Below are 26,968 nucleotides of genomic sequence, written 5' to 3' on the forward strand. Positions count from 1 at the left end.
ACAGCTGAAGAATTGTAATCCTCTTCTGTTACCACAGTCCTGATATATTTTTTAAAGACGGCGGACGCGTATGTGGCGTGGTCCGCAATCACTAATTAGTTATTATAAAATATTACTACTGTTAGCAATACTAACTAAGGTAATTAAATTGGTTATTGTGCTCTCAAATGCTGTAGTGCCTGCTTATTACTTGAAGTATTTCTACGCTATCCATCTCCTATTAATGGCAACAGAAATAACGGTGTTTTTATAGTTTTCATACAGCTACCAGGGGCCGACTGCACGTCGGCAAACGTCGTAGTTAAGGCAGAAAGCGCATTACCATTTACCTTGTTTGTGATTTAAATCCAATTTCTTTTAACGTGTGGTGTAGTACAGCAAAGAAAATTTCCAGCTCTGTCTGGTTCCTTAGATTTCTCTGTTCGTAGTTGCTATGTCTCGGTCGTGATCGAACATAATCACGACACAAATAAATTAAGTGGCAATGCGAACTCTTTTCTTGATCTTGAGAACGCTACGCCTTCTGCAAACGATTTCAAGTGACAAACTATCACATACAGTACTTAAGTTTTTTTGAAAAGTCTTTGCTCTTCTCGCCAAGAAGTGGTGCAAAACTCACAACAGATTTCTGAATCTTCACAAGAGAATAATAATTTAATCAAAATATAAACATTAAAAAAGCACTACAAAAACCATGCAGGCCACAGGATGTTGAGTAAGGCAAGACAGAAAAGGAAAGACCCACCATATGCAAAAATGAAGAAAAAGTGCAACACTGGTTTTCCGAACCTACACGCAAACGACTGAAAGAAACAGCACCCCATCACATTTGGCCCTGTGTTTACAATTGCAGTAATACTAATAGTGCAGACTTTGATTTTACATTGTACCAGATGAGTACCCGTCGTTGACAGGTTATGTTTTTATTCCAGTTTTCTTAGTCCCTTTGCTCTTTCTCCCTTCTCTGTCCATCTGCTCCTTCCCCGTTTCTGTCTTGTCCTCCCCAATTCTCTCTCCACATTTACACCCCCCACCACAAAAATCAGGTTGCTTGTTCTTATCTGCACAGTATTTTCTTCCAGATAAAAAGCTGTGTGCTTACCAAACTGGGTTGAAACCGTATACGCAGATACCATATATATTTCACAATTATTTAACGCATTTCACACATATTTATACTCATATTCCATCGCATCTCTAGGGACTTTTCTCGTGACGCTTCTTTTTCACGCAGCTCAACGTTTATGTCATCATATCTCTTGAACTATGTGTTGTACAATGATACAATTTTGCATGTGCATCCAGTGTTATACGTGCACATCTCTGCGGTATGTTTTGGAATAGGGTTGTTAGTACACGAGTCTGAGGCAGCAGTTTTACTGCAACAACACCGAAAATGAAGTAAGCGATAAACTTTTTATTCATATCATTTTGTTGGTTATGAGCGACAAAAAGACTCGTAACGGTTTGAAATTACGCTGACCGGAAAAAAATATCAAGGCCAAAAAAAAATTAAAGTAGAGTAATTAAATTTTGGGAATACATCTATCAGGTAACATATATAAATGATTAACATTGCAAGATCATAGGATAAACAATTGCAAATGTGAAATGTTGGTGCATTAATAACCGGTATAACCACCAGATTGTTGAATGCAAGCACAGAAACAAGTATGCACTGTGATGTAAGTTGCTGGATGTCAGTTTGCGGGATGGAGTTCCGTGCCTGTTGCACTTGTTCGGTCAATACAGGGGCGGTTAATGCTGCTTGTGGATGACGCTGGAGTTGTCGTCCGATGACGTCCCATACGTGCTCGGTTGGAGACAGATCTGTTGTTCGAGCAGCCAAGGCCAAATGTCGACACTCTGTAGACCACGTTGGGTTACAACAGCTGTATGTGGGCCAGCGTTATCCTGTTGGAAAACACCCCCTGGAATGCTATTCGTGAATGGCAGCACAACGAGTTGAATCACCAGCCTGACGTACAAATTTGCAATCAGGGTGCGGTGGATAGCCGTCAGACCGTAACTCCTGGTGTAGGTCCAGTGTCATTAGCACAGAGACAGTTTGGTTGCAGGCTCTCAACTGGCCCCCTTCTGACCAAAACACGGCTATCACTGCCACCGAGGCAGAACCAGCTTTTATCAAAAAACACAACAAACCTTCACCCTGTCCTCCAATGAGCTCTCGTTTGACACCGCTGAAGTAGCAAGTGGTGACTGCTGAGAATAGAGTGGCGCTAGTAGCGACATTATGAGGATCCAAATCAGGTTTGCTTTAACTACACGCTGTAACGGTCTTCAGCGTTAGTTACCTTTGAAATCGGACGTGCCGAGTTGATGTTAGTCAGGAATGCCATTAAGATGACAAAACGCCATTACAGTATCTCACTGGGTTTGAATGAGGCCCTCTAATGGGACTGCGAGACGCTAGATGTTCAGTCTGCGATACCGCAGAAAGTCTGTTCATAACTGCTGGTAGCGGTGGTCACAAGAATATAAGTCTCACGAAGACTGGGCTCCGGACGGTAACGTGGGACTACCGAGGCGGAAGAATACAAGTTCAGCGTATGGCTCTGGCACATAGTATTGCATCTGCAGCAGCAATCTTGGCCCCAGTTGGCTCCACGGTGACACAACGAACTGTTACAAATCTGTTGCTTCAAGGACAGTTGCGAGCCAAATGCCCTGTAGCGTGCATTCACATACCCCAAACCACCGCCACTACACATAGAATGAAGCTTTCACAACCGAATGTTTCAGATGCTGAGAATTCTTCCGGGTTGTATGGCCGTGGTCCATGGAACTCTTCAATCCCTGACGTTTCGTCCAAGGCTACGTTGGACATCTTCGGAGATGCTCCTGGTTGTGCTGAGTCTTGCCGACTGACGAGTCGGACGTCGAAGAGCGGCCTAAATACCGCAGAAATTGGGCGTGGTCAGGATTTCACGTGATAGCAGAGATAAACCTTGTCAAAGATACAATTTTTATAACTATCGATCATAGTACGTCAAGGATAAAAAGTACTCATCGATTCTGTAGCGCCACTGTCCATATACCGCTGAGTTTCATGGCTTCTTCTTTTCTGTTGAAATTATACTCACGTTTCTATATTTCGATGGCTTCTCTATATAGCCGTGGATAATAGTTCGTCATAGTACATAAAACTTCAGTTTCCGAAAATTTCACTTCGTGATCACTCGACTCAAGAGCATGTTCCGCCACGGCTGACTTGTCTGTTTTCCCTAGTCAGCAAAGACTTTTGCGTTCCTTCAATCGTGTATTCACACTTCTCTTTGTAGTTCTAATGTAGATCTTGCCACACGTACATGGAATCTTATATACGCCACTTCCAGACAGAGAGGCACATTTATCCCTAACGGAACGAAGTGCTTGGCCTATGTTCTTAGTTGATCTGAAAATCGATAGAAGGTTATGTTTCCTCAGAATCTTGCCGATTTCATCCGTTACTTTTTTTTGTGAAGGGTAGAGAAACCGTGTTCTTCCATCGCTGTGTCCTATCGTTGTAACAGGAGGCCTAAGAACAAAGATAGGACACAGCGATGGAAGAACACCGTTTCTCTACCCTTCACAAAAAAAGGTAACGGATGAAATCGGCAAGATTCTAAGGAAACATAACCTTCTATCGATTTTCAGACCAACTAAGAACATAGGCCAAGCACTTCGTTCCGTTAGGGATAAATGTGCCTCTCTGTCTGGAAGTGGCGTATATAAGATTCCATGTACGTGTGGCAAGGTCTACATTAGAACTACAAAGAGAAGTGTGAATACACGATTGAAGGAACGTAAAAGTCTTTGCTGACTAGGGAAAACAGACAAGTCAGCCGTGGCGGAACATGCTCTTGAGTCGAGTGATCACGAAGTGAAAATTTCGGAAATTGAAGTTTTATGTACTATGACGAACTATTATCCACGGCTATATAGAGAAGCCATCGAAATATATAAACGTGAGGATAATTTCAACAGAAAAGAAGAAGCCATGAAACTCAGCGGTATATGGACAGTGGCGCTACAGAATCGATGAGTACTTTTTATCCTTGACGTACTATGATCGATAGTTATAAAAATTGTATCTTTGATAAGGTTTATCTCTGCTATCACGTGAAATCCTGACCACGCCCAATTTCTGCGGTATTTAGGCCGCTCTTCGACGTCCGACTCGTCAGTCGGCAAGACTCAGCACAACCAGGAGCATCTCCGAAGATGTCCAACGTAGCCTTGGACGAAACGTCAGGGATTGAAGAGTTCCATGGACCACGGCCATACAACCCGGAAGAATTCTCAGCATCTGAAACATTCGGTTGTGAAAGCTTCATTGTATGTGTAGTGGCGGTGGTTTGGGGTATGTGAATGCACGCTACAGGGCATTTGGCTCGCAACTGTCCTTGAAGCAACAGATTTGTAACAGTTCGTTGTGTCACCGTGGAGCCAACTGGGGCCAAGATTGCTGCTGCAGATGCAATACTATGTGCCAGAGCCATACGCTGAACTTGTATTCTTCCGCCTCGGTAGTCCCACGTTACCGTCCGGAGCCCTGTCTTCGTGAGACTTATATTCTTGTGACCACCGCTACCAGCAGTTATGAACAGACTTTCTGCGGTATCGCAGACTGAACATCTAGCGTCTCGCAGTCCTATTAGAGGGCCTCATTCAAACCCAGTGATATACTGTAATGGCGTTTTGTCATCTTAAAGGCATTCCTGACTAACATCAACTCGGCACGTCAGATTTCAAAGGTAACTAACGATGAAGACTGTTACAGCGTGTAGTTAAAGCAAACCTGATTTGCATCCTCGTAATGTCGCTACTAGCGCCACTCTACGCGACTGGCGTGAAACTGGAACAGGAATCATCTTTCAGATGTAGAAACACGTTTACCAACTTTCTTCGTGTTGCTATTTTTTAAAGATTTGTTGCAAGTTATTACGAGTAAGTACTCCTATTCTCAAATGCGAATGAATACAGTCTGACTATTGGCGAGTCGTGAATTATGCTTCTTTTTCACCCACAACCACATTTCTTTGAGATGTAGGTGGATCTTACACCCATGGTGGTTAATTACAGTCAGGAAATGATACTTCCAAGTTTGCTTCAAATCGATCCAGTGGTTTAGGAGGAGATGTAGAGGATACATATATAAATACATAATACCGTAAATACATCCACTTTTAGAATATGTAGGGTCTTATTATGACCTTCTCAAAGCTCTGACAGTTTGTTGTTATTATAGTTTTTAAATTAATTGCAAGGCATGAACTTCTCAAATTTTCCGATGTGTTTTTTTTTCACATGCTGAATTCCTCTGAGCTTCAATTTCTTGGACAATGATGAAGCAATATTTTAAACTGTCCACTCGTCTGTGGTTAAAATTTATTATTCCTCGGTATGATATTAAAAATGCACATTTGAATATCATCTCATGTCAGCCATTGTACTTGTTCAATGTATCTTCTGACCTCCTTATTGCGTTCTGGAGGACGATGGTTCAATCCCGCTTCCGGCCATCGTGATTTAGGTTTTCCGTGATTTCCCTAAATCGCTCCAGGCAAATGTCGTGATGGCTTCTTTGAAAAGGGCACTGCCGACTTCCTTCCCTGTCCTTCCGTAAACCGATGAGACCGATGTCCTCGCTGTCTGGTCTCCTCCCCCAAACAACCCAACCAACCTCATTATATTTTATCACTTGTAACATGCAGGCTGCTAAGAAAAAGTTTTCCGTATTTTGAGATATGGTAGTACAGGCCAAAACAACAAAAAATGTTCAGTAAACATGGGCTCCAAAATCGTTACCCTAAGAGCTATATGTCCTCTTTCATCTTCTCTACTAGGAAACACATCTCTTCTACTTCAAGCTCTTTGCTGTTACGAAAGACCCACGGAATGGAGTAAACAAATAAGATCACATTTTTCAGTTGCTGTGAAACAGCAGAGCTTCTAATGTAACCTGCTTCTTCCATTTGCCAGACCAAACAGAAGAACATGTCTGCCACTCCCCGTGTGGGATAATAGGCACTCATTATGCAGGTAGATGCAAAGACAAAACTAAAATGTAAAAGCACTTCACAAACTTAGAGAGAAAACACAAACTAACGTATATGCTGCAGTTAAGCAGAATTATGGTTAAAAATGGCTCTGAGAGCTATGGGACTTAACATCTGAGGTCAACAGTCCCCTAGAACTTAGAACTACTTAAACCTAACTGACCTAAGGACATCACACACATCCATGCCCGAGGCAGGATTCGAACCTGCGACCGTAGCAGTCACGCGGTTCCGCACTGAAGCGCCTAGAACCGCTAGGTCACTACAGTCGGCCCAGAATTGTGGATACGATTTACAGCAACAACGTTAACAGATGTTTACTGCATAGTGCAGCCATAGACAATAACAGAGTAATGTGCAAATTGTTTGCTACATTCTGTAGATGGTTCTTAATAGCAAGGGGAAAAAATAGCGGATATGAAGTGCTCACAGTTTTGAAGGTACGCATTGTAGAGTCAATGTTCATTGGGCATTTTTGTCTAGTACTGGTCTACACTGCTAACTCTTAAAATATGGTATACATTTTTAACACATTGTATGGGCCGACGTGAGAAGCAAGGGATAGCAATATGCGCATATACGGTTGGCGATGGAATCGCGTACACAGGATATAAAATGGCAGTGTATTGGCGGAGCTGTCATTTGTACTCCGGTGATTCACGTGAAAAGGTTTCTAACTAGATTATGGCCGCACGACGGGAATTAAGACTTTGAAGGCGGGCTGGTAGTTGGATCTAGACGCAAGGGACACGCCATTTCAGAAACCGTTAGGGAATTCAACATTCCGACATTCGCTTTTTCGAGAGTGTGCCGGGAATACCAAATTTCCGGCATTATCTCTTACCACGGACAACACAGTCGCCGACGGTCTTCACTTAACGACCGAGATCAGCCCCATTTGCGAAGAGTTGTCAGTGCTAACCGACAAGCAACACTGAAACAATCGCAGAAATCAATGTGGGACGTACGACGAACGTATACGTTAGGAAAGTGCGGCGAAATTTGGCGTTAATGGGCTTGGCAGCAGACGATCAACACAGGTGCCTTTGCTAATAGCACAAAGTTGCCTGCAGCGCCTCTCCTGGGCTCATGTCGATATCGGTTGAACAGTAGAGGACTGGAAAACCGTGGCCTGTCCAGATCAGTTCCGCTTTCAGCTGGTAAGAGTTGATGGTAGGGCTCGAGTGTGGCGCAAACTCATCGAATCCATGGGCCCTAGTTGTCAACAAGGCACTGTGAGCTTCTGGTGGTGGCTCCTTGATGGTGTGGTTTGTTTTTCCATGAAATAGATTGGGTCCTGTGACCCAAAGGAACCGATCATTGGCTGGAAACGGTTATGTTCGGTTACTTGGAGACAATTTGCAGCCATTCATGGTCCTCATGTTCTGAAATAAGGGTGGAATTTTTGTGGATGACAATGCGCTATGTCACTGGGCCACAATTGTTTGCAATGTGTTTGAAGAGCACTCTGGACAATTCGAGAGAATGATTTGGCCGCCCGTCGAACGTTTATGGGAGATAATCGAGAGGTCAGTTCTTGCACAAAATCCTGCACCGATAGTACTTTCGCAATTATAGATCGCTGTAGAGACAACATGGCTCAATATTTCGGCAGGATACTTCCAACAACTACTTGAGTTCATGCCACGTCGAGCTGCTGCACTACGCCGGGCAAAAGAAGATCCGATATGATATCAGGAGGTATCCCATGACTTTTGAAAATGAAATGAAATTTCTGGTAAGATCTTATGGGACCAAACTGCTCAGGTCATCGGTCCCTAAGCTTGCGCACTACTGAATCTAACTTAAACTAACGTACATTAAGGACAACACACACACACACACACACACACACACACACACACACACACACACACACACACACCCACACACATGCTCGAGAGAGGACTCGAACCTCCGACGGGGGGAGCCACCCGGACCGTGACAAGGCGCCTCATACCGCGCGGCTATCCCGCGCGATTCCATGACTTTTGCCACCTCACTGTACTTAACGCACACAAATATGTTGTGTTTTACCATTTTATCACTTATAAAGGCTGTTCCTTAACAACCAGTATTATTATCACTGGGGTAAGCAGGCACAGCTCATTTCCTGCCAAACTGTGGCAATCGTTAATCACTGATACCTTCCACGGAAACAGTATCCATCCCACGGAAACACCAGGCCAGAAATAAGTCTACACGTTGTGCGTGAGTATTTCTTAAAGTTCGATGTGTGTAAGCGAAGTCCTGTGAGGCCGTCACCATCTTCCATATAATCTTTCCAAGTAAGTGCGTTCTCACGTTATTTGATAATATCAATGTTTCGGACGCTGTTGGAAGTGGTCGTTCCAGGTTAGTGTTTTCGTTTAAATACATCACTCTAAGTGAGGTGGCTAAGTGGTGAGATACTAGAGCTGTATCCAGGAGAGGAGCAGTTCAAATACCCGCGTGGCCATTTAGATTTAGCTATTCCGTAGTTCTCCTGAATTGCTTGGTGTAATTGCCAGATTGGTTCTTCGAAAAGAGCGTAGCGTTCTTTCCCAGTCTGACCTTCCGCTCCGTCTTTACTTACCTCCTCAAGAACAGGACGTTAGATCTGAATATTCCTTCCTCCTTTGAACCACTGACCTCCTAAAAGCGAGTCTAGTGGCTTACAAATGCCCCATCTTGTTCGGCAGACATCTCATCAGAGAATACCCTCATCCCAACAGTGATTCTTCTCGCTCTCTTCATCATGATCATCTTCACATGTCACAGACAACTTCCAAGAACCATCTTCTACTTGAAGGAAACCGGTAATGTGCAGCCACTTTGTGCGGTTCTGCTGGGAAATGTGATCGTGTGCGATATTCGGTTTTCCCCATCTATGATGATTTTGAATTACTGTCGGGTATTGAGCCACGTGAAGCCGCCCAAGTGGTACGATGTTTCGGCGAACTGTTGCCTTCTTCAGGCCAAACTTGATGACTGTCTTCCGTTGGACGCCGTCTTATTCATCCTGTTCCTCACCCGCGCCGAGGTCGACAGCTGTATGAGTGGATATATATATAAGACCTCGCCCAGCGGAAGACAGTCATCAGGACCACCTTTTCGTTCCTCGCACGAAGTTCGTGCCCGACTCGGAACGAGTCGGTAGATTTCGTAACGGAAACATTTTGTTACTCACCATTCTTCCTTCCCGCACAATCGTGCCGACTTGGGTGTTATGTATTCCTCCAATTTCTTATTTTCAACAGAGTAGTTCGTTAGTGACATGGTGTACCGAATACATTTCCTTCCTTGCTATATTTACCTTCCCGCATGCAATTCGCGTCCTACTCGAGCGGGGTCGACAGTATTCGTAATCCTCTTAATTCCTTCTCTAGCTATTTTTCAGCCGTGCGGCAAATCACCGCACGTTCCCACTGCAGAGCCCTGCCTCACTCAGGCGGAATTGCCGTGTCTGCCTGTAGTGGCGTGTGTGCCGTAGCGATGAGGCGATTCATTTCGGAATAATTTTGCTACGGCAACTTGAACTCTTATCACTAAGGTCAGCCACGGAAACGGTTCATCAGTACGCAGAAGAGAAGACTTTGTTAAGAAATCCACTGAAATGACACGTTCATGAACACGGAATAAATTGCTAGCATAGCAAAAAACTGTTTATTTGTAATGATTGCAGTGGTATTGACGTTCCGTTAGGAGTAAGGAGAGTGGCAAGTAACGAATAGTACAGACTTTACTATGCATCAATGATCGAAAATCTATGATTAACTGAACACAATATCAAATCAAGCTTTGTGAAGCGAGGACATATAGGAGTTTACTTCGCATTGCTACACATATGTAATGTAAAGTAAATCTATCTGAACAGCCCTGTAGTACGCCTATGACATTTCTTAAAATGAATGGGCCATTAGGGACGCTCAAAAATAATGAGCAAACAGCAAAAACACATTGTGAAGCTGATAAGACTCTCCCTTGCATATCTCATGATGGTGCAAAAAACTGTCAAAAAGCCCAGTTTATTAACTACAGTCCACTTCCGTCACCTACCAAAGACCTATCTTGCTATGTACGTCTCAGGCACCAACGATGCTGCTGTCACGGTAAAATCCTTCTGCGATACAGTGTCAAGACATAAGAAATCCAAGAAACAATCATGCACCTATGTTGCAACATTTGCATCCATTGAGAATAATCAACAGAACAGTAACTTAACGAAAATTAAGGTTGGTGTCTGCTTTTCACGATAAAATCGATGAAGTAGGCTTTTAAATGCGCCTTGGACACTTCTGTCTTTTGATTCAACATGCTGCCCTTGGAGACTTGTGTCCTTGGGTTTAACATGTCGGTACATTCATCTATTAAAGCGTCAAATGTCTCTGTTTCCTCTAGATTTGACAATGGCCAAGCTTTTCCTTCTGGATGCATTACATTCAAATTGTCTGCGCTGCTTGATAACGAATGATGCTCATTCTTAAGGTGCTTTGTTACCGCCGATGAACCGTTCTCTTTACTAATTTTTAAACCCTTATAACTTGCCACGAACTGCTGTGCTTGTAAGGGTTCAGTTTAGATCAAACTGTAAACGTAATTAGTTTTTGCGAAACGTTTTCTTTGTCTTTCGTTGCCCTTACAAGAAAATTTAAATTAACCCAGTTAACAAATTAAGCGACTAAGACGGTGTTGTAAGAGAGCGAGAGGACATTGAAACTCTCGTGCAGCGAGCATGCCCTCTAGCCTAAGCAGCTTTTGTAGGACAATCTGATTTTCCGGCTTGGTAGGCCGCAAGAGTCCTGCATCAATTTTTTCGTCTCGGCCTCACTTACACTGACCGTTTACAAAAAATGGTTCAAATGGCTCTAAGCACTATGGGACTATGGTCATCAGTCGCCTAGAACTTAGAACTACTTAAACCTAACTAACCTAAGGACATCACACACATCCATGCCCGAGGCAGGATTCGAACCTGCGACCGTAGCAGTCGCGCGGTTCCGGACTGCGCGCCTGGAACCGCGAGACCACCGCGGCCGGCAACCGTTTACACCCTGTACAGGTTGTTGATACTACTCACCAAAACAAGAAAAGAAGTCTAGTAAACATGGGACCTAAAATGTATACCTTGCGAGATATGAGCACTTGTTTATCTTCCATATTTTGAGACATATATTTTTTACTGCACGATCTTCACTTTTCGTATTCTGGGAGGAGGTATTACGGACCAAAACAAGAAAATAAAGGTCCAGTAAACATGAGGTCTAAAATGCGTACCTTAAGAGCTATGAGCACTTGTTCAATAGAAGAGGTGTATTTTCCAGTAGCGAAGGTAAAAAAGTGCTCACAATTCTTAAGGTATGCATTTTAGACCCCATGTTTATTGGACCTTTTTTTTCTCATTTTGATCCATACTATCTCCTACCAAAATGTGGAAAGCAAAGAGCTTGCATTAAAAGATGTCTTACACAGTACAGAGATGAGCAAGTGCTCATGGCTTTGAAGGAGGTAACTTTTTTCTTTTTGAGTCATGAGTCTCCTAACTGGTTTCATGCGGCCTGCGAGAAACTCGCCTCCTGTGCCAAACTCCTCACACAGAGTAGCTCTTGCAACCAACATCCTCAATTATTTTTTGGATGCATTCCACGCTATGTCTTCCTTTACAGTTTTTACCCTCTGCAGCTCACTCTTGTACCATGGAAGATGTTATTGCGTGATGCCTTAATAGGTGTCCAACCATCCTAGCCCTCCTTCCTGAAAGTGTTTTCTGTATATTCCTTTCTTCGTAGATTCTCCAGAGAGCATTCTCATTTGTTAACTTACCAATCTACCTAATTTCCAACGTTCTTCTGTGGCACCACTGCTCAAACGCTTCAATTCTCTTCTGTTCCAGTTTTCCCACAGCCCATGTTTCAATACCAAACGGTGCTGTGCTCCAAACGTACATTCTCAGAGATTTCTTTCTCAAATTAAAGCCTGTGTTTGGTATTAGTACACTTCTCCTGGCCAGGAATGCCCTTTTTGTCAGTGGTAGTCTGCTTTTGATGTCCTCCTTGCTCCGTCGACAATGGGTTATTTTGCTGCCTAGCTAGCAGAATTTCTTATCTTCATCTACATTGTGACCATCAATCCTAATGTTAAGTTTCTCGCTTTCTCATTTCTGCTAATTCTCATTACTTTCGTCTTTCTTCGATTTACTCTCGGTTCATATTCTGTGTTCATCAGACTATTCATTCAATGCAGTAGATCTCTAATTCTTCTTCAGTTTCACTGAGGATAGCAGTGTCATCAGCGAATGCTAACAATGATATCCTTTCACCTAGAATTTTAATCCCACTCCTGAACCATTTTTTAACTTTTTTTTATTTTCGTCATTGCTTATTCGACGTACAGATTGAAAAGTGGCGGCGAAAGATTACATCCCCGTCTTACACTTTTTTTAAAACGAGCAATTCGTTCATGGCGCTCACACTTATTCTTTCCTCCTCTTGTACTTATTGTATATTACCCCTCTTTTCTTATCGCTTACGCTGTTCTTCTCAGATTTCGAAAATCTTTGTTTTACATTGTCGAACCCTTTTTCTAGGGCGACAAATCCTATGAACATATCTTCATTTTCCTTTAGTCTTGAGGCCATGTTTACTAGACTTTTTTGTTTTGTTTTGGTTGGTTCTACCACCTCTGAAAATATTCGACGCAGTTTTTTCAACACCTTGTATGTTCTCAACAGATAAGAGTACCAATACTTTGTAAGGGATATGTGTCTCGACAATACCGAATATGGGAGGTAGAAAATTTAATTATTAGTTTTACAATTCTAATGGCAAGAAGTCAGCTCGCAGAAATACCGCTCCATTTGGATGACGGCGTTTGGTTGAATACGCGGTAACTTATACAGGGTGGTCGATTGATCGTCACCGGGCGAAATATCTGACGAAATAAGCGTCAAACGAAAAAACTACAAAGAACGAAACTTGTCTAGCTTGAAGGGGGAAACCAGCTGACGCTATGGTTGGCCCGCTAGATGGCGCTGCCATAGGTCAAACAGATATCAACTGCGTTTTTTAAATAGGAACCCCCATTTTTTATTACATATTCGCGTAGTACGTAGATAAATATGAATGTTTTACTTGGACCACTTTTTTCGCTTTGTGATAGATGGCTCTGTAATAGTCACAAACGTGTAAGTACGTGGTGTCACGCAACATTCCACCAGTGCGGACGGTATTTGCTTTGTGATACAATACCCGTGTTAAAATGGACCGTTTACCAGTTGCGGAAAAGGTCGATATCGTGTTTATGTATGACTATTGTGATCAAAATGCCCTACGGGCGTGTGCTATGTATGCTACTCGGTATCCTGGACGACATCATCCACGTGTCCGGACCGCTCGCCGGATAGTTACGTTATTTAAGGAAACAGGAAGTGTTCAGCCACATGTGAAGCCTCAACCACGACCTGCAACAAATGATGATGCCCAAGTAAGTGTTTTAACTGCTGTCGCGGCTAATCCGCATGTCAGTAACAGACAAATTGCGCGAGAATCGGGAATCTCAGAAAAGTCGGTGTTGAGAATGCCACATCAACATCGATTGTACCCGTACCATATCTCTATGCACCAGGAATTGCATGACGACGACTTTGAACGTCGTGTACAGTTCTGCCACTGCGCACAAGAGAAATTACGGGACAATGACAGATTTTTTGCACGCGTTCTATTTAGCGACGAAGCGTCATTCACCGACAGCGGTAACGTAAACCGGCATAATATGGACTAATGGGCAACGGAAAATCCACGATGGCTGCGACAAGTGGAACATCAGCGTCCGTGTTGGGTTAATGTATGGTGCGGCATTATGGGAGGAAGGATAATTGGCCCCCATTTTATTGATGCCAATCTAAATGCTGCAATGTATGCTGATTTCCTACGTAATGTTCTATCGATGTTACTACAAGATGTTTCACTGCATGACAGAATGGCGATGTACTTCCAACATGATGGATGTCCGGCACATAGCTCGCGTGTGGTTGAAGCGGTATTGAATAGCATATTCCATGACAGGTGGATTGGTCGTCGAAGCACCGTACCATGGCCGGCACCTTCACCGTATCTGACGACCCCGGATTTCTTTCTGTGGGGAAAGTTGAATGATATTTGCTATCGTGATCCACCGACAACGCCCGACAACATGCGTCAATGCATGGTCAGTGTATGTGCGAACATTACGTAAGGCGGACTACTCGGTCTTGAGAGGGATGTCGTTACACGTATTGCCAAAGGCATTGAGGTTGACGGACTTCATTTTGAGCATTTACTGCATTAATGTGGTATTTTCAGGTAATCACGCAGTAATAGCATGCCTTCTCAGAAATGGTAAGTTCACAAAGGTACATGTATCACATTGGAACAACCGAAATAAAATGTTCAAACGTACCTATGTTCTGTATTTTAATTTAAAGAAACCTACCTGTTACCAACTGTTCGTCTAAAACTGTAAGCCATATGTTTGTGACTATTACAGCGCCATGTATCACAAAGCGAAAAAAGTGATCCAACTAAAATAATAATGTTTCTTAAGTTACTACATGAATATATAATAAAATGGGGTTTCGTATTTTTAAAAACTCAGTTGATATCCGTTTGACCTATGGCAGCTCCATTTAAAGGGCCAACCATAGCGCCATCTGGTTTCCCCCTTCAAGCTAGACAAGTTTCGTTCTTTGTAGTTTTTTCGTTTGACGCTTATTTCGTCAGATATTTGGCCCGGTCACGATCAGTGGACCACCCTGTATAAATGCGAACACGGTGCGGTACTTCTAGTATGTTAATGTGAGTGCAGGTGCGTCGTGTGGAAGAGGTGGTGCCGCAGCAACAGTGGGCCGCACCTTGTGGCCGTCGCGCACGGGCGGCGCGCCGCGGAAGCCGCGCTGCCTCATGAGGTCGCACTCCGCGCGGTGCGCGGCCGCCCTCTCGCAGGCGGCGCCGCAGACGGGCCAGCCGCAGCCGGCGCAGGCGCGCGCCGACGCCTCGCGCAGCCGGCGCAGGCAGCCCAGGCAGGCGGCGTGCGACGAGATCTTGGGCCCCAGCGCTAGCGGCGGCTCGCGCAGCACCAGCTCGCCGGCGCGCAGGTCTCGCGCCGCCACCAGGTGCCGGCCCAGCACGGCGTCCACGGCGACGCGGTAGCGCGCGCACTGCGCCCGGTGCGCGCGCCAGTGGCGCCGCTGGTGGTCGCGGCCGCAGTAGAAGGCGGCGCGGCAGCCCGAGCAGCACTGCGACGCCGGCGCGCCGCACACGGCGCACGCGCCGGGCGCGCCGCCGCCGGCGCCGCCGTCGCTCTCCCCCACCTCCGTCGCGCCGGCTCCCGGCCTCGGCCTGAGCCACAAACGACACACGGCCGTCAGTCCCGCTGCAACACCCCCACATAGCTAGTTTCAAGGATAAATTTTGTAGTTGTTACTGGGAGAGGATTGGGGTTGGGGGCTGCATGCAAATAGCATGTAATAACACTCATTTGTTGTGTAAATTCCGAAATGAGGTTTCCTCTCGAGTGTTCTGAGTAATTTCGTTATACTGTGCGTCTCAGGAGGATTGGCCGATATTCAGGGATACTGTAATGTGACTTAATTATTCGTGTAGCTCCGACATACATATTTTTATTCATACTTTATGACCTCATAGTACTCCGCAGGTCTATTAAAACTAAGCCGCATCGTTTCGATAGGTCACGGTACCTTTGCCGCATGCCATCTTTGCCTCAAGCCGAGGGTGTGCCGTTTTGAGGTAAATAAGCGGCAGTGTGATAGCGGAGTCGGACGGCGGCGAAGCTCTTGAGGTATCCGCTTTTGAGCCTATGTTTACTGGAGTTTGTTTTTGGTTTGGTCCATTCTATTGTATTGTATTGTAAACCGCGGACCTAGAAACGACGGAGAGGCTCTGTCCCCGCCGCAGCTGCAGTGTTCCACAACCCCACGACGACTACCGCAGTCCACTTCACTCCTCCGCCGCCCCACACCGAACCCAGGGTTATTGTGCTGTTCGGCCCCCGGTGGATCCCTCAGGGAACGTCTCACACCAGACGAGTGTAACCCCTATGTTTGTGTCGTACAGTAATGATCGTGTACGCGTACGTGGAGAACTTATTTGCGCAGCAATAGCCGACATAGTGTAACTGTGGCGGAATAAAGGGAACCAGCCCGCATTCGCCGAGGCAGATGGAAAACCGCCTAAAAGCCATCCACAGACTGGCCGGTTCACCGGACCTCGACACAAATCCGCCGAGCGGATTCGTGACGGGGACCACGCGCTCCTTCCCGCCCGGAAAGCCGTCCGTTACACAGCACGGCCAACCGGGCGGGCTTGGTTTGGTCCGTACTACCACCTCTCAAAATATGGAAAGCAACTAGCTTGCAGCAGATTTATGCGTTTTGCATTTCTCACAGCTTGACTGACTCTCTTCCGCTTCTGCTTGTAAGTAATATGATTTTTAAGCGTGCAGCGCTGTTTATATGCCCGATATAGAGCAACTCTTAGAATCATGAAGCGTTTTAGTTCTTCAGTTAGTCAAGGAGCAGGTTTCCTACTTACTTTTCCGGTATTTAAGAAGGCATATTTCTGATATACACTGAAGCGCTAAAGAAACTGGTGTAGGTATGCGTATTCAAATACAGAGATACGTATGTAAACAGGCATAACACGGGACGGCCGGTGTGGCCGAGCGGTTCTAGGCGTTTCACTCTCGAACCGCGCGACCGCTACGGTTGCAGGTTCGAATCCTGCCTCGGGCATGGATGTTTGTGATGTCCTTAGGTTAGTTCGGTTTAACTAGTTCTAAGTTCTAGGGGACTAATGACCTCAGAAGTTGAGTCCCATAGTGCTCAGAGCCATTTGAACCATTTTGTTAAGTCCCATAGTGTTCAGAGGCATTTGAACCATTTGAGCAGAATACGGCGCTGCGGTCCGCTACGCCCATGTAAGACAAAAAGTATCTGGCGCAGTTGTTAGATCGGTTAATGCTCCTGCAATGGCAGGTTATCAACATTTAAGTGAGTTTGAAAGTGGTGTTGTAGTCGACGCTAGAGCGATGGGGCGCAGCATCAAATGGCTCTGAGCACTATGGGACTCAACTGCTGAGGTCATTAGTCCCCTAGAACTTAGAACTAGTTAAACCTAACTAACCTAAGGACATCACACACATCCATGCCAGAGGCAGGATTCGAACCTGCGACCGGAGCGGTCTCGCGGTTCCAGACTGCAGCGCCAGAACCGCGCGGCCACTTCGGCCGGCAGGGGGCGCAGCATCTTCGAGGCAGCGACGAAGTGGCAATTTTGCCGTACGGCCATTTCACGAGTGTACCGTGAATTTCAGGAATCCCTTAAAACATCAAATATCTGACATCGCTGCTGCCGGAAAAAGATCCTGCAAGAACGGGACCAACGACGACTGAAGAGAGTCGTTCAACGTGATAGAAGTGTAACCCTTCCGCATACTGCTGCATATTTCAATGCTGGGCCATGAACAAGTCTCAGCGCGTGAACATTCAACGAAACATCATTGATACGGGTTTTTGGAGCTCAAGGCCCACTCGTATCGCGCGGCTCCCTCCGTCGGAGGTTCGAGTCCTTCCTTGGGCATGGATGTGTGTGTTGTCCTTAGCATAAGTTAGTTTAAGTTACGTTAAATAGTGCGTAAGTCTAGGGACCGATGACCTCAGCAGGTTGGTCCCGTAGCTCTTACCATAAATTTCCAATTCTCCCACTCGTGTGCCCTTGATGACAGCACGACACAAAGCTTTACGCATCGCCTGGGCCCGTCAGCACCGACGTTGGACTGTTGATGACTGGAAACACCTTGCTTGGTAGGACGACTCGTTTCAAATTGTATCGATCGGATGGACATGTACGGGTATGGAGACAACCACACGAATCCATGGACCCTGCATGTCAGCAGGGGACCGGTCAAGCTGTTGGAGGCTATCTAATGATGTGGGGCCTGTGCAGTTGGGACCTCTGATATGTCTAGAAACGACTGTGACAGATGAGACGTACCTTAACATTCTGTCTGATCAGCTGCATTCATTCACGTCCATTGCGCATTCCGACAGACTTGGGCAATTCCAGGAAGACAATGCGGCACCCCACAGGTTCAGAATTGCTACAGAGTGGCTCCGGGAACACTCTTCTATGTTTAAACGTCTCCACTGGCCACCAATCTCCCCAGACATGAACATTATTGAGCATATCTGGGATGCCTTGCAACGTTCTGTTCAGAAGAGATCTTTACCCCCTCGTACTCTTACGGATTTATGAACAGCCCTGCAGGATTCACGGTGTGAATTCCATCCAGTGCTATTTCAGACGTTATTCGAGTCCATGCCACGTCATGTTGCGGCACTTCCGCGTGCTCGCGGGGGTACTGCACGATATTAGGCAAGTGTACCAGTTTCTTTGGCTCTTAAGTGTATTTTTCCTTAAGTTCGTGTCAGCTTTCACTTGACTGACATTTTAGCTATGATTTGCAAACTGTTCTTCTCCAAGTCTGGGCAGATAAACAATCCTGACAAACTGCTGTAGGCAGCCCTCCCTTGTCACTGGAGTTCCTCACTACACACTATCGCATAGTAAACAAAATACACGTATACGAGATACCCTAAAGGATATGCGACTGGATATGCAGTATTCATGGCGTCAGTTCCCTCGAACACTACTTCAGACATTAGTTGAGTCCATGACACGTAGTGGTGCGGCACTTCTGAGTGCTCGCAGGGGTCCTACACGATATTAGGTAGGTGTATCTGTTTCTTTGGCTCTTCAGAGTAGCTTGCAGTAGAACAGATTTGTTTGACAGTGACGAAGATGGGAGAGTATGCATTTTAGAGGTAATGTTTACTAACTTCTTTTTCCCCTTCGAATGATCGTTTCTGTCATATCCCTGAAGATACTAACTATTCCTGAGTGCTGCTCGAGTGTTTGCGATCCGTACCAGGTCGGATTAAGGAAGACATCGAAGCAAACCAGAGGCCCGCTGATTGATTTGTTAACGGTAAGTTCGAACAACACGTAAGTGTCACGGAGATGCTTCGGGAACTCAAATGGGAATTCCTGGAGGGAAGGCGACGTCCTTTTCGAGAAAAATTTGAGCCGTGGCGCCTCTAATTTTGGTGGCATGGCATTCCACTGGCGCCACTAACTATTTAGGTTGCCGGTATGGATTCGATCGTGTGTCGCGAACTAAAATCTTTGGTCGAGGTGTGTGTGTTGTTGGTTTGGATGGGGCCTGAAGAGTCAGTTGGTTGGACGGCACGTGGTTTTTGGGGGATTCCGGCTGTCCGGCGCGGGTGTCGAGGAACCGCGAAAGTTTATATCGGGCGGGGGCAAGCCTTACCGGCTGGCTTAAAGATTGGCAACGGCGGGTTGCGAGAAGACCTACGGACGTGGAACCTGGTTGACAAGTTCCCGGCCTCCTCTGCAAGCTTAAATTTTACGGCACCTTGACGACAGCCTGTAAGGACTGGAGGCGATAACACGCTGGCTGGAATCCTGCGACTCAGGGCTCCTTCACACCTGAGTGGAGTTAAGTATTATTTTCTTATTTTTGAGTACTTGTTATTGTAAGGTCATGTGTGTGTTATATGGAATTGGACCTGTTATATTAACGCGTCTACAAGTGACTGAGTGCAAGATCTTTGGTCGGTGTTACTAATCACAATTTCTGTTCCAGGTCATACGTCATACAAATGTATGGGTATTCCCTGTTATAAGTTCCATGAAGGAAATTAAATTGTAACATAATCTGTGTGAGAGACAAAGCAGTCTTGGTACAGGTGTATGAATTATTGCATCAGCAGGCGCTGATATTTTCACTTCTGAATAAAAGTAATTTTAAGGAGTGTTAAATGTGTAACTTATATCGGTAGCTGCTTGTGCTATTCACATTTTCCACTCCTTAGGCATTCTTGTGTGTAGCCTTAATTGCCCAGATTACTCTTTTGATGTGTATTTGCAGGGTATCTTTGGCGGAAAAAGACGCGTTCCTGTTCTCTGGGCTCTATTTAACATCTTTACTTGCACTTTCTGCCATTACCGACCGGCGAGTTCATGGCGAAAAGCAGCCAAGTTACGGAGCGCCGCGAAAGAGTACGCTCCTTATTGGGGTCTTGGAGGTTAATGATTTCACGTTAGGTAGCGGAAGAGTACGCTAGCCTCTCATAGTAACCACTTGTTGCTGTACGGCTACTGAGGCGAGTCTCGCTGTCACAGAGAAGGGTGTGCCGGCCGGTGTGGCCGTGCGGTTCTAGGTGCTTCAGTCTGGAACCGCGTGACCGCTACGGTCGCAGGTTCGAATCCTGCTTCGGGAATGGATGTGTGTGATGTCCTTAGGTTAGTTAGGTTTAAGTAGCTCTAAATTCTAGGGGACTGATGACCTCAGATGTTGTCCCATAGTGCTCGGAGCCATTTGAACCCATTTGAGAAGGGTGTTCGGATTCTGAGGACAGAAAGCGAGCTGAACTACGGTCCCCAGCCGCTAGCGCCATTGTCTTCAGCATCATGCTACGAGATTGGTTAGACGGGCCAACATTGTGATCAGTTCCGAAGGGATGCGGTAATAGTTAACTCCCTTCAAGAGCCAGTTGTTCCGTTTCTTATACGTCGCAGCCAGGTAGTTCGCTTTTAGCGTGTCCTTTGGCGATCTCACTGAAGTTGGATCCTAATTTTCTGTGTTCTTACTATAATTTACTAACTATACTTACAGTCACTAGTCGTATTCGTGTACTGTCTGCACAACGTTGTATTTATCGTGCCAGTCCATCTGTGGTAAGTTTACAGTTCACCATTAGAGTCCCTTGTCTAAGTATTTAATGTTCAATTGTTTATCTCCGTGAATAACTTAGATGCTATACATTTTGTTGTTTAGATGATCCTGTAAGTAGGCTGTTTAGGTTCTTTTTATCGGTAACGCCACGTAGAGCTCTGTATGAAAATCACTGGCTGTGCTGAGTGCAGTCTGTGGCTGGTTTGCATTGTTGTTTGCTATTGTAGTGCTGGGCAGCTGGATGTGAACAGCGCGTAGCGTTGCGCAGTTGGAGGTAAGCCTCCAGCAGTAGTGGATGTGGGGAGAGAGATGGCGGAGTTTTGAGAGCGGATGATCTGGACGTGTGTTCATCAGAGACAGTAAATTTGTAAGACTGGATGTCATGAACTGATTTTATATGACTTTTGAACACTATTAAGGTAAATACATTGCTTGTTCTTTATCAAAATCTTTCATTTGCTAACTATGCCTATCAGTAGTTAGTGACTTCAGGAGTTAGAATCTTTTATTTAGCTGACAGTATTGGCGCTCGCTGTATTGCAGTAGTTTGAGCAACGAATATTTTTGTGAGGTAAGTGATTCATGAAAGGTATATGTTATTGTTAGTCAGGGCCAGTCTTTTGTAGGGATTTTTGAAAGTCAGATTGCGTTGCACTAAAAATATAGTGTGTCAATTTAGTGATGATCAGAATAAGTAAAGTGAGAAATGTCAGAGTACGTTCAGTTCTGCTCAGCTGTTTGAAAATCAAATAACGTAAGAGGTTTGTCAGCACAGTCATTCATAAATTTTTCTAAGGGGACGTTTCATAATACTTTTTGTTGTTTATATGATCCCTCCTCTCATTAATATGTCTGTGTGTGGTATGGTACCTATACTACTGGCCATTAAAATTGCTACACCACGAAGATTACGTGCTACCGACGCGAAATTTAACCGACAGGAAGAAGATGCTGTGATATGCAAATGATTAGCTTTTCAGAGCATTCACACAAGGGTAGCGACACCGACAACGTACTGACATGAGGAAAATTTCCAACCGATTTCTCATACACAAACAGCAGCTGACCGGCGTTGCCTGGTGAAACGTTGTTGTAATGCCTCGTGTAAGGAGGAGAAATGAGTACCATCACGTTTCGGACGTAGCCTATCGCGATTGCGGTTTATGGTATCCCGACATTGCTGCTCGCGTTGGTCGAGATCCAATGACTGTTAGCAGAATATGGAATCGGTGGGTTCAAGAGGGTAATAGGGAACGCCGTGATGGATCCCAATGGCCTCGTATCACTAGCAGTCGAGATGACAGGCAACTTATCCGCATGGCTGTAACGGATCTTGTCGCCACGTCTCCATGCCTGAGACAACAGATGGGGACGTTTGCAAGACAACGACCATCTGCACGAACAGTTCGACGACGTTTGCAGCAGCATGGACTATCAGCTCGGAGACCATGGCTGGGGTTACCCTTGACGCTGCATCAGAGACAGGAGCGCCTGCGATGGTGTACTCAACGACGAACCTGGGTGCACGAATGGCTAAACGTCATTTTTTCGGATGAATCCAGGTTCTGTTTACAGCATCATGATGGTCGCATCCGTGTTTGGCGGCATCGCGGTGAACGCACATTGGAAGCGTGTATTCGTCATCGCCATACTGACGTATCACCCGGCGTGATGGTATGGGGTGGCATTGGTTACACGTCTCGGTCACCTCTTGTTCGCAATGACGGCACTTCGAACAGTGGACGTTACATATCACATGTGTTACGACCCGTGGCTCTACCCTTCATTCGATCCCTGGGAAACCCTACATTGCAGCAGGATAATGCACGACCGCATGTTGCAGGTCCTGTACGGGCCTTTCTGGATACAGAAAATGTTCGACTGCTGCCTGGCCAGCACATTCTCCAGATCTCTCACCAACTGAAAACGTCTGGTCAATAGCGGCCGAGCAGCTGGCTCGTTACAATACGTCAGTCACTACTCTTGATGAACTGTGGTATCATGTTAAAGCTGCATGGGCAGCTGTACCTGTACCCGCCATCCAAGCTCTACTTAACTCAATGCCCAGGCGGTATCAAGGCCGTTATTACAGCCAGAGGTGGTTGTTCTGGGCACTAATTTCTTGGGATTTATGCACCCAAACTGCGTGAAAATGTAATCACATGTCAGTTCTAGTATAATGTATTTGTCCAATGAATACCCGTTTGTCATCTGCATTTCTTCTGGTGTAGCAATTTTAATGGCCAGTAGTGTATGTTATCGATGGCTAAACACTCTTTTTTGTGTATCTGTTGTGTTTATTAAATTTACGGAAAAACGCTACGAACTTATGCACCAACTTAATAGTAAATAATTTCGTTACATCACACATGAGCCAACGACAAATATTAAATTCCGCTTGCTTCTGCACAATCTTTTACACGTCCCCTTCGACAGCCTAAATCGAGGCATGTTATGAAGTATGCACTACACTGATTCCAGCTTGGTGGCAATCTCAGTGGTGAGACTCGACAGAGTAAATTCAGATTTTCACTCTGCAACTTTTCAGTCGTTGCAGATATTTTCCAGTAAATGTGGATCGCCTGTTGGTTCTACCAGCAATGATCGGCGTGTAACTGCACGATACAGTATGCCACGTTGGTAGGCAAGAACCGGGGAATCATGTAGAGGGCCTCTTTCTGTACCAGATTAGCGCGTCGGATGAGACACAATCCGTTGCGAGAATGAGGCTCTGCCTACACGGTGTTCCCTTCCCCCTGGCGCCTATCCAGCAGGTAATAATGTACTTCTCTTGTAACGCAAGGTTGTCGTCGGCGCGAACCAGAATAGCGTTTTCAGAAGTAGGCAGTCGACACGCTTAGCTACTTCAAGAGGAATTTCACCAGGGATGCAGTGGGTTTTTAGCACTTTCAGCGATGACATTCTGCAACTTTTAAGGCACATTACTGTCATTATCATTACAATAGCACCACAGAAAACAATTCGGATGTTTATGAAAGGTTATAGAAATGTTAGTAGTTAAACTTTCAACCTGGAGTAATTCGCCGCTGAAAACTATGTCGGTCCAGGAATCGAAACCGGACCTCTTCCTCTCCCAGACGACACTGTACCATACGGGTACTGTTTGCAGTGAATGAAGCGTTACACTCCACTGAAAGTGATGCAGGTTCCAACTTCGGACCGGTAGGCAGGTTTAAGTTGTGATTCAGGTGCATCTCTGCTCACATCGTTATCTACACTGCGTCCTGTAAAGTTTTCGTACTGTGCGTGACGAAGGATCCGTATTATACCAGATTAGTTTGCCCCCATTCCTATACCATTCGCGGATGGTGAGCAGCAAGAGAGGCTGTCAGCATCCCTCTGTGGTGTGAACTCGTGCTGATTGCGAGTATTTCTTAACACTCAAGAAAGAGTTCTTGGAATTTTGTGAATTTTTTATTTGCTGTGTGTCCTTTTATCTTGAACAACCCCCACCAAAGGGACATTAACCAGCAAGATTGTCTTTCTTGTAACTTTGTTCATTACAAAGATAAGAACAGCAGTACATTTAAAACGTAATATATTTCTTATTCGACAATCCATTCGCTCTCTTCAAGAGATGTTCAAAAATATCTCACAGTGTACCATTGTAATAAACATCACGTTGTTAAAAACGTAACACAAAATTAATTTTGACACTCCTGTACTGATACAAGGTGTAAGTGTCCAGGGTAACGTTACACGTCCTCTTGCTATAAATGGCAGTAAACAAATGGACACACAAGAAAACTGCACACTGATCATTTGGTCAACTGTCTTCTGATTTATTGGTCACTTAGTTACGTATTCCATTGACTATTTTATACAATAATCATAATTATGTGGAACGAGTCATTTTACAGTCACATCGCAAATTAATTCGTAAACATGGCTACATATTGAACATTAGTAAGTTTTTTTTTAAATGTGCAGATGTGAGTTAGCAATTCCTACACATCACCTTCTACACATTACAACAGACATCCTTCAACAGAACAGAAGCAGTTGTCAACGAGAAACGTTTTCAGTTTGTTTTCGAATTTTACTTTGCTGTCTGTCAGCATTTTATATCACTAGGTAAAGCGATCAAAAATGTTTGTTGCAGCATTGTGCACCCCTTTTTGTGCTAAAGATAACCTAACATGGAGTAGTGAATGTCATTTTTCCTTCTGGCATTATAATTATGTACCTCGTTGTTTCTTTTGAAATGTAGTGTGTTACTTACAACAAGCTTCATGAGGGAATAAAATACATTGTGAACCACTAGTTAGCATGCCCAACTCCTAAAACAGATGTTTACAGCATGATCGTGGGTGAGCACCACAGCACATTTTTAAGCAATGAACAGCTTTCTTAAAGATGAGCAACCCCAGAACATTATTCCATATGGCATTATTGAATGAAAATATGCAAAATACATCAACTTACTGATTTCTCTCGCCAAGAATAGCAATGATTCTAAGTACAAGTGTGGCTGAACTAAGTTATTTTAGGAGCTCCAAATTGTGCTTTTTCCAGTTGAAATGCTCATCAGCGTGGCCACCTAAGAATTTTGAACTTTCCACCCTATTTATGAATTTCTCAGCATGTGTTACGCTTATCACTGGTGTAGCGCCCTTAGAGGTTTAAAACTGACTATATTATGTCTTTTTAAAACTGAGGGTGAAACTATTCACAGAAAACCAATTGCTGATGCTTTTAAGAACACTGCTTACCATTTCTTCTGTTTCTGTATGAGTGCATCGATTTATTACAATACTAATGTCATCTGAAAAAAGGACTAATTCTGCTTGTTGTATATTACACGGAAGATCGTTTACATATACGAGGAACAATAATGGACGTAAGAATGAGCCTTGGGGAACTCCATACGTGATTTCTCTCCATTCAGATTACGTTCCTTAACTGTTTTGGTTGATTTAATAAGTACAACTTTCTGTACTCTTTTGGTTAGATATGCCATTATCCAAAGGTTGGCTATAGTGTCGATCCCATAAAACATCAGTTTACGAGGAGGAGAACATTGTGATTCAAACAGTCAAGTGCCTTAGGTAGGTCGCAGAAAATCCCAACCGGTGATATTTTATTATTTAATGCTTGTAAAATTTGGTGCGTGAACATGCAAATGGCATTCTCAGTAGAGCAACTCTTCTGAAACCCAAACTGTAGTTTGTTGAGGATATTATTGTTGCTAAGGTGAGATAATGTTCTAGATTACATCACCTTCTCAAAGCTTTTGGGAAATGATGCCAGCAGTGAAACAGATCGGTAGTTACTGACATCTCGCTTATCACCTTCCTTAAAGAGGGATTTAACAACGGCATATTTCACTCTGTCTGGAAAGATGCCATCAGGTAGTGATGTATAACATATTTAGGATAATACCAGGCATATTATTTTGGGAACAACATTTAGTACTCTATTGGAAACACAATTAAAGCCAGATGCCTTTTATTTTTGAGAGAATGAATAATTTTCTCAATTTCGGATGGAGAAGTTGGTGGGATATTCATACGTGTGAATTTTATGAGAGTTATTTTTACAACTTACTACTGTGATTTTTGTCTTGAGTTGTTCGATCTGAAACTTTCTACTACATTTAAGAAATGATTATTAAATGTATTGGATACCTATGACTCGTCATTTATAGTCCTTCGATTCAGTGTATCCTGTTCTGTGGCTGGTTGCCCTGTCTCTCGTTTCACAACATTCCGTATAGGCTTAAGTCTTTTGGCGGAATTACTGATTTCTGACATTATGTGCATGGTCCTTGATTTTTTAGTAATCTATCCTAATAATTCTGTGTAGTTTTCGTAATGTGCAACTACAACAAGATCTCCACTTGTTCCTACCAACAGGTACATTTCTTTTTTCCTTAATCTTTCTAGTGATCCATGGATTTTTTCATGGCTATTTAAAGTTCTGTCTGATTAGCTTACGCGGAAAGCTATTTTCAAATAATGATATGAATTAATAATGGACAAGATAAAATTTTATGTTAGCAATTGGTTCGTTATAAATTTTATCCTAGGTCATCTCTTGTGAAGTACTCTTAAAAACATTTGTCCTGGAGTTATTAATCAGTCTTTTTTTTGGGG

General features: G+C 44.4%; 1 protein-coding gene across 1 annotated transcript in view; it reads right to left on the reverse strand.

Annotated features, from left to right (window-relative positions):
* LOC124775745 (SET domain-containing protein SmydA-8) overlaps window positions 1-15,357 on the reverse strand; it is a gene marked incomplete at its 5' end in the record, with an annotated part of 51,866 nt that extends 36,509 nt beyond the window's left edge. Inside the window, one exon of the mRNA XM_047250575.1 lies at window positions 14,929-15,357. Within this exon, the coding sequence (XP_047106531.1) occupies window positions 14,929-15,357 (429 nt within the window). The remainder of the gene's footprint in view (window positions 1-14,928) is intronic.
* Window positions 15,358-26,968: the final 11,611 nt, after the last annotated feature.

Source organism: Schistocerca piceifrons, chromosome 2, assembly GCF_021461385.2.
Source record: "Schistocerca piceifrons isolate TAMUIC-IGC-003096 chromosome 2, iqSchPice1.1, whole genome shotgun sequence".
NCBI classification, from domain to species: Eukaryota; Metazoa; Arthropoda; class Insecta; order Orthoptera; family Acrididae; genus Schistocerca; species Schistocerca piceifrons.